The sequence below is a fragment of the Triticum urartu genome, chromosome 7 (genome assembly GCF_003073215.2).
Source record: "Triticum urartu cultivar G1812 chromosome 7, Tu2.1, whole genome shotgun sequence".
NCBI lineage: Eukaryota > Viridiplantae > Streptophyta > Magnoliopsida > Poales > Poaceae > Triticum > Triticum urartu.
The window spans coordinates 674,884,379-674,893,154 of NC_053028.1; the positions used below are offsets into that span (position 1 = coordinate 674,884,379).

The 8,776-nt window shown below is 44.0% G+C and overlaps 1 protein-coding gene and 1 non-coding gene across 2 annotated transcripts; both read left to right on the forward strand.

The window, feature by feature from the left end:
• Positions 1-515: 515 nt before the first annotated feature.
• Positions 516-588, forward strand: TRNAE-CUC. The gene has a single exon. It is a non-coding gene; the product is annotated as a tRNA-Glu (tRNA).
• Positions 589-6,526: 5,938 nt separating this feature from the next.
• On the forward strand, positions 6,527-8,565 carry LOC125522427 (40S ribosomal protein S27). The gene is made up of 4 exons (XM_048687492.1): positions 6,527-6,667; positions 6,763-6,864; positions 7,484-7,512; positions 8,158-8,565. Exons 1-4 carry the CDS (start codon positions 6,665-6,667, stop codon positions 8,282-8,284), a joined length of 261 nt encoding a protein of 86 aa, XP_048543449.1. The 5' UTR covers positions 6,527-6,664; the 3' UTR covers positions 8,285-8,565.
• The last annotated feature ends 211 nt before the right edge of the window (positions 8,566-8,776 follow it).

Genomic DNA, 8,776 nt, shown 5'->3' on the forward strand with positions numbered 1-8,776 from the left:
GATATCTTTCTGGAAGTCCACACAACAAATCACATACATTTCTTCAGTAGTTTTAAGGTCTTAGGATGTTGTGTAGTTTGAGATATCTTTCTGTAGTGCTCAATGAAAGCAAAAGCCCTGCAATTGACGAATGATGAGCTGATGACTAGTTTGTTGTGGTATTTGAATATTTGATCAGTTGCGTACCTGCATATGCGGTATGGTTGCTCAACTGAGGGAGGCAGGCAGATTGCTGGAATTTTGCCCAAGATCAACACATCATGTGTTGGCTTGGATTCTCAGGATCCGCTTTGTCTGAATTTGGTAGTACAATCCATGTGTTCGTGTGCATGGCAGAATCCAAATATGGAATGGATCAAATGTAGTTTGTTCTCGGTTTGGTGATGTTTTGTAGCCATGTCTGAAAAAAGCAAAGCTGCGATTCAGCTCTATCGTTCGTGCTGTTTTGTGTGTGGCGTACACGAACAGACCTGCCTCCCGAATAGATATGTTTTAGTATCTGAACCACCACTGATTCCGTCGTAGTCTAGGTGGTTAGGATACTCGGCTCTCACCCGAGAGACCCGGGTTCAAGTCCCGGCGACGGAACTTTTTGTTTTCTAAATTTTCCTTAAAGTTTTTCCTTCTTTTTTTTGCAAGCCGATGGCCAGTTTGCGTTGCCTTGAACCTGACGGTTGATGACTCCAAGATTTTGAACTGGGGCCGTGGATCAGCTTGTGCTACCGATCCACTGGGAGGCATTTGATCATTTGATCAGCGTAAGTATGTATTGCCTGGACTCCGACCGGCTCCGCCATCTTCTTGTCTGATCCGGCGACCTCGCTTCGTGCATCGACGCCGCCGAGGAAGACGAACGTGCCGTGGAGTGCCCTATCTGCTTCCACCTATGTACGCTTTATCATTGCACTCACTGATTGCCTGCTTCGGAGAGTTGGTCTTCTCCGTTGTGTTGTTCTCATGATTTTGCTGTCCTCCGACCATCGATTGATGCAGTTCTACCCGACTTTGGATCGTTCCAAGGGCTGCGGCAAATGGATCTGCACATGTGACCCGTTACAATTCCCCTTGATTTCTGTCCAGTTGTTTGCTCCAATTTGTACTGAAATTCTCCATTATTCTGCCCTGTTTCATTGTCCTGCAGAGTGCAGAGTGCTTCCTGCAGCTGATGCCGTCGAAGGCTTCAACGAGAAGTAAGCTTTCTCCCCGCAAAAAAGAAAAAAGAAAAAAAAAGTAAGCTTTCTGCCCAGATATTCTTATCAACAGCACCATACTACTTTGTAATTTCCAACAAGCCTTCTATTTTGAGCTTCTTGCAGGAAGAAAAGAACGTTAATGAGGCTCAGGGCCGGTCCTGAGATTTCGGGGGCCCGGGGCGAAACTACAATCCCAGGCCCTTCGGGGCCCTTAATATAAATGTCTAATTGATAATCATCATACGTGGGTATAATTTGTATCAAAGAGAATAATTAAGTGTGTCCAAAATGATTGTGCATATCACATGATGTATTACATATTACCTTCAAAATTTTCTCCTAGCATTATGAGATGCAAAATCGCTAATAATAGTATCAATATCAATTTCGTCAAGCAATTTTTTTCTCAATGCATAAAGTTGTATGGCCATTTAACATCTCTTGCGACATTGTAGATCTCAGGTAGTTCTTCAACAATCTCAACTTTGAATAAATTTCTTTCAGCTGATGCCACAGTAACAGGCAGAGTAAAGAAAATCCGATATGCAATACAAAATAAATATGGGCTCAAGATCACTCACAGTGCTATCATCCATGTTGACGTCAGCATTGCCTTTTATAGGAGTATGACCATCATCTTCCTAATTGCCATTAGTTTGGTCACCCGCAAGAACTATCGTCAACTCGTCTGAATTTCTTGGAGTACTTGTATCGCTCTTATAGTATTTAAAAAGAGATCCTCTCAATTCTTCTATCTCCTCATCTGCGTCCTTCTTCCTTTCTTTCTACCCGAACTCGACATGACCCCTGCTGAAACTAGAAGGAACAAATTAAGCTAATTAAAATATTAGATTTAGTATAGAAGATCATCCAATGTATTGACAATCTGCTAGTACCTTCTCCCTGTAATCTAATCTGACTACATGCGCGCAATGCTTCGAGCGCCCTAACAACAATTCCCTGTTAACCTGATTGATCGATTGACAAGTTGGGAATCAGGATTAGAAAGAAAATAAACAGGAAGAAGAACATGCGAGGGAAGAGGATGCGACGAGATGCACCTGCCGCAGTCGCGGCGTCGTTCCTGGCAGAGTCGAAGAGGATTAGACGAACAGAAACAGCGGAACAGCCAAAAGGGCAGGGAACAACCGATCCGAAGTTACAGGAAATAGTGATTAGTGAATCCGAAGTTACAGGAAATAGTGATTAGTGAATCGAAGATTCCTTTTCCTCTCCAGTCTCCACGTACATGCAAACATGGGCCAGGCCCACCATATATTTTTTAGTTTCCTAGACTAACGTACCAGAGGCTGAGCGAGGCGCTGAGATTGGCTTCAATTGTGTTTTTCACTCGAAGACTTGTATGCCTGTACGTACTAGCGTACATATACCTGAAATGGGGCCCCTGACTTTCGGGGGCCCGGGGCGGCCGCCCTGTTCGCCCTGCCCCAGGACCGGCCCTGATGAGGCTCTCTCGATGAGAATACATTCCAAGAACACCGGTGGACATATTCTGCTACCATAGGAGTTGCAAGCCCGATTTTGCAGTGCTAAAAACTCCCTACCAACCGTTGGTTTTTCTAACCCTTCGAGAGAAATTTCAACGCTTCCATGATTGTACTTGAAATGATTCAGATATGATTTGTCTGTGTGATTTTTGGACAATGGAAAGAACCGTATCAGATATAGATGTATGCAGGACAGAGTAAATGCTAGTACTGCATACTGAAACAAAAATTTATTGCGGTAATATGTTGGACTTCAATTGTATTATGAAAGCTGTTTAATCACTATGCGCATGTACAATATGCTTACTAAATTAGATTGCAGGACATTCAGTAATGCTACTATGTAAGTATTGAAGAACATTCAGTATGCTAATATGTACTATGCTTACATAGTACTCCTCCGGCCCACAATGTTAGACGTATTTGCAAGCTAAAACAGCTTGCAAAAACATCTTATGTTATGGAATAGAGGGAGTAGCATGCATCATTACATGCACGACAACTAGCTCTAGCACCGAAGGATATTTATCTCCCAAAACATGCATCATTACATGTTTCTAAAATTGTCCAAATTCACACTGAAATACCAACAAAAACCTTATTTATAGCTCTAGCAACAAAAGTGTCGACGGATCAAGTTTGATAAGATGCGCTCTCGTTTCTTTTGCACAGAAATACCACATGGTTCGATGAACGACTATCTGCTCCCCCAATCAGCTATCGGCAAGGACAATGTGTACCATGCATCCCGCTTTACTACGCTATTGCACGTATCTTTCAACTGTTGATTTGCTATGATATTCATGTCTTCTAAGTCCTTGTGAGAGCCTTCACCGTGTCTTTGGTCTTGCCATCTATGTTTAATAAAGTCCCAAATGAGCTCGTACAAATGTTCTTTTCAATGTGCATGACATCAAGATTGTGTGGCAATTTCAGTTCCTTCCAGTATGGTAGCCCAACACAAGATGCTCATCTTTGGGGAAAGATTCCCTGGCATGGCCTTTGAAGTTTGAAGATGTCCTTCTTTTCTTATTTCCAGGATGTTTTCCATGCTTGAAGCCCTAGAGATTATCTAGTGGTTGTTTTCGCGATAACACTTTCTCATTCTCGCCATTGAAGGCCTTACTTCTGTGCCACCTATGACGAATAGGCAAGTACCTCATGTGAGCTAAGAAACCAATTCTACTTCGAAGTGCTTGTGAATAGGTTCCAACCCTAGATCTCTCAACATCTTCTTCGCTTTGTAATAGTAAGTGGCTAGAAGTGAGTCACCGGTTGGCAAAACCTTATTATGAAGCTTGAGTAACATGTCAAATGATTTTTTTGCCCCAATGGTTAAAATCTTCGAGGTGTGCCAACTTAAAAAAAAGGATAGTACCGAGTGAGCCCTGAAGCAAAGGTACAACTTACGTCTTACACTTTTTCGCAAGCGATCAAATCTGGTTGATGCCTCATTGGACTTCAAAATGCTACCTCCAACAACATTTGGTTTTCTTGCTCATCACCCCAATTGTGGCAATGTGGATGTCTCCTAGCGGATCTTGGACCATATCAAATCCATAAAAATCATCAAAATCTTCCTCGTCTCCAAGAGGCTCATAAACTTGGTCTTCATCATTGCTAACTTGTTCTCCATGGAACACCCATTTTGTGTATGAAGTTTGCATACCATACAACAACAAATGGGTTGGAACTTGACTAACACTCTTCTTACTTATATCCATACAATTATGACAAGGGCAAAGCATCGTATCATTGCTAATTTATGTTGAGAAGAAAAATCAATAAATGCATTCGCCCATGCGCTTGAAAACCTATCAGGCAACCTCATCTAACTCCTATCCATACTTTATCTGCACAAGTACTCTACAAGTGAACTAAAGTGGAACTACAAGTACAAAATAGGAGTTACCGGACGAGAGGAAGGGCCTTGTGGGATCCAAGGATTACACCATGTTTTTTTATCGAGGTACCATCTCCCATCCTCCATATAATACCCTTTTCAACAATTCCAAGACTTCTTGGGAATTACAGCTAGATCTAAATAATTTGTGAAGAAGAGAAGATGGGAAATTGATGGAGGAGCCAAGATAGATTTCCTCAATGAAGGGTTTTATTCCCTTCCACGGATGGCGCGCGTCATGAAGGCAGCGAGTCGGAAACGACCGACATGAGTTACATGAATTTTGGACCAATGCAGGACCGTCGCTTCATGATTCTGACCATGAGGGCCCACTACTAAATCTCACAGTGACCATCGCGGTCCACCACACGAGGAAACGCCAAATCGCTCCTAGCTCTCTATTTTCCGGGAGCTTAGAGTTTGTAGGGATACGTACGTGTATCGTTCCACCGCAGATCATATGGTTTGCTTTGATTTGCAGTGAAGCAGGGTTGGAAAAAGCGGTAGGCGTAAGCGACGCGGTTGGCCTTCGCCTAGTGCCTAGGCGGTGCCTAAGCGCCCTAGGCGCGGCCTAGGCGGTAATATAGTTTTTACTCGTAGTGTAATTGTGATTATTATATGGGTGTTGATATTAGTTTAGGGCATATAAATAAGTTAACTACCGTCTACTGCCATTGGAATATAACTCGTTTGGCATATTAGTGTAGTATGTGGCATGATTTCTTGCTTGGGTAGGCAATTCCTTGCTTGCCCTGCCTAGACCTCCATCTATGCCCTAGGTGAGGCGTTTGGCTATTGCCTAGCGTCTAGGCGTGCCTAAGCGCCTCCTAGGCATTGCCTTTTCCAACAGAGCAGTGAAGGTAGCGAAGCGTTTTCCTCTTGGTGTGTGGCGACTGGAAGCCTAGTCGCTGCTAGGAGAGACCAGCCTTCGGGCGCCGTCCTCCGATGGCTCCCCTCCATCGACGACATCTCGGTTGTCAATGGTGAGGGGGAGTCGTTGGATCCTGCGCATGCGGATTGGGCTCTATGTTTTAGGGCCTTAGTAGCTTCGGTTTTGGGTAGTTCAACATCTTGGCTTTGGCGGCAGCGCTGAACAAAGAAGCTCCAATTCATCCCTTGACGAGGCGATCAACTCTATGGTCGGTGATGGATTTGGGAACTAGCATGTTCAAGTGGGGAAGCGTGGCGATGGCGACATCCTTGTCATGGACTTGTGTCCTCGAGCTCCGCCGTTGTGACGACATCTGCTCCAGCGCCGACGTGAAGCTTGGGAGGTAGTCCAGGTGCGGATGCATATAGTAGTCAACATCAATGACATCCGGAGGACAGATCGTGTGCTGGGTTTGTGGTTGGTGGCTGGCAGGTATCGTTTTCTCCTCCAGCATCTTAGTCATGCGGGGGTGTTAGATCTGGAGTTTGATGACGTGTTGAAAGTGCTGCCCCTATCTGATTCGTTCAACAACAATGGTTTCGTCTTTGGTGAGTCACCATGGAGGCTCGCAAGCCTGCATATCAGCCATGGAGCCGTGTCAAACTTGGAAAAAGGAGGTGATCCATCATTTTTCCTTTAGTGGGCATTGTGGTGGTGCCGAGGCAGGTGATGAGCATTGGTGTCAAACTTGGGGATTCTTCGGCCTTGATTTTATTTTATTTCCCTTTTTGACTGATGTTTTTTTTGTGTAAAGACTAGCGGTCTATTGTCTTTTGAGTTTTGTCATGTCGGTGTCTATATGATTTGTACTATGATCTTTATTTTCATATATATTTTTGAGACACCTATTACCATGCAAAGAAAAAAAAGGTACGATTTGGTTTGGTCTTTTTAGGGAGTTTGGTTTGGTTTTTGTAGTGAACGCTGCTGCCGCACCGGCCCATAGGCACAATAGGAGGACAAGGCCCATTAGATCGATCGGACGGTCGAGATCCCCTCACCCTCGCCTATAAACGCTACCTCAACCCTAACCTATTCCAGTTTCTCCATCCCCTCGCAGCCGCCGCCTCCTCGGATCGTCCCTGCCGGAGAGACGCCAGAGAGCGCCAGCAAACCCTAACCTCCGACGATGGTGCGCCGCCCGGCCCATCTCCATGCCTTCCCTCGCTTGGTTCTTCTTTGGATTTACTCACGGTTCCTGATTCTTGTGTGGTGGCGGTGGCGCAGGTGCTCCAGAACGACATCGACCTGCTCAACCCGCCGGCGGAGCTCGAGAAGCTCAAGCACAAGAAGAAGCGCCTCGTGCAGTCCCCCAACTCCTTCTTCATGGTAAATGAATCCCCCTTCCCCGTAAAATCTCCTCCTTTACGGTACCATTCTCAGCGGTGTTTGTTTAGATTGTTCCGTAATTAGATGACGGCGGTATCAGATCCCATCCTATCCAAACGCGATTCCGCTAGACGTGCGACGTAATTTTTCATCCGATTTGAAATTTTGCTTCGGTAGGCTGTTGGTGTAGCTGAGTAATGGTGTCTGTTACCACAGGTTTGTGGTAGATTACGCAGCTGGTCGTGATTATCTTTGATGCATTCGTTGTTAGTCCTATGTACCCTTGCATGTATGTCAACCTGTATTGGCACATGTTCTAGGTATCCAAAAATCTCTATGCTAGTACCAATGCGTGAGTGAACGCTATAGTGCTGTTCCGGTCTGAGTTGTTTCTGTGGATCCATCGAATCATATCTCCTACTGGACACTCCCGTGTAACATAGTGCCGCCATGTTCCTTTTATCGTGTATAAGCTGCTGATTATCTTGCCTATATCACAACACTAATGGTTAAAATGTGGCTGCAATAGGTTGTGTGCATTTGTCATGCTTAAGTTTGGCATTGTTGTTCTTTTGTTTGGATTATGGTGGTTCTAATGGCTATGTGTTAACTTCTGCAGGACGTCAAGTGCCAGGGCTGCTTCAACATGTAATTTTTCTAAACCTTTTCTCTTCATTGCAAGTAAATAGTTTCACTAGGTTCATTTGCTACTGATTAGCCTTGGATGTTCGTTTGATTACAAGACATTGTCATGCTTTAAAACGTTCTTGCTATTTTTGTAGTTTAACTGTTAACGTTAGTTGGCTGCCAAGTACATGCACATAGTTTATTTCACTGCTTTGTGTTTTCTACTTCAGTACTGCTTTCTTTGACTGCATATGCTTTATAGGTTAATATTAAAAGCATGGCAGATGCATTTTTTAACATAATTTTGCGTGTTCTGCATTGGGCTTCATGATGATACTGCAGTACACCCTAGTTGTATGTACCAGCCTTGTAACACGCCAGTTCAAACACAATCCTTGTAAATCACTGCGTTCCTAATACTGTAATTGTTCCTCAATTATCTTGTATCATCAGCCTCCAATGCCATTTTAAGTTTCTTTTCAAGTACTTTACTATGCAATACATTAATACACAACATATCAATCATTTCTCATCTCATTTGGATCAGTGAGTCTACTTGCCGTGATTTACTTTTTTCCTTTTATGTTTGTTGATCATAATTTACTTTAACATGCCTTCCTTTTATTTTATGATTGATTGCTGAATCACTCTCTTCTGTGATTGCAGCACTACTGTGTTCAGCCACTCCCAGACTGTGGTGGTGTGCCCTGGCTGCCAAACAGTGCTCTGCCAGCCAACGGGCGGCAAGGCCAGGCTAACCGAAGGTTGCTCCTTCCGCCGCAAGGGCGACTAAACATCCAAAGGCTATCTAAAAAAGCCAGCCGTTGTTGAACTTTGAGTTATTCCAGGGTGTTAGTCTGAAGATTTTGCAATGTGGGCAAATTGAACCCATCTTTGGTAATGTGCTATCTAGCTTGAGTATTATTATGATGACCACTGTACTATGTTATGTTTGGGTTGTGAGATCAGACTAGTAGTACCTGCCTGGCAATATGGTTGTCTTTGATGAATTGTTATTCCTTCTGATGTTGCTTGCCGTCTCTGGTATATGACTCTTGAATCGTTTATTGCTTGCATTTGCAGATTTGCTGTTGCTGTCTGTTAAACATTGTTTGTTGCCCACTTCTCTCCCCTCTCTACAATGGTAGTGCACCTGATGCCTCCCGTGGCTGCCTTGCTGCCGCTTGCCGTCTTCTTGTTGACGAATGATCGATCGTAGGGTCATCTGTGGTCATAGATACCGTATGCCAAAAAGATTGAACAAACTGGATGGATTTCATGCAAA

Coding starts and splice junctions, on each gene's coding strand:
- LOC125522427 (XM_048687492.1), top strand. Junction 6,865..7,483: donor CCCCCAACTCCTTCTTCATG/GTAAATGAATCC, acceptor TAACTTCTGCAG/GACGTCAAGTGCCAGGGCTG. Junction 7,513..8,157: donor TGCCAGGGCTGCTTCAACAT/GTAATTTTTCTA, acceptor CTGTGATTGCAG/CACTACTGTGTTCAGCCACT.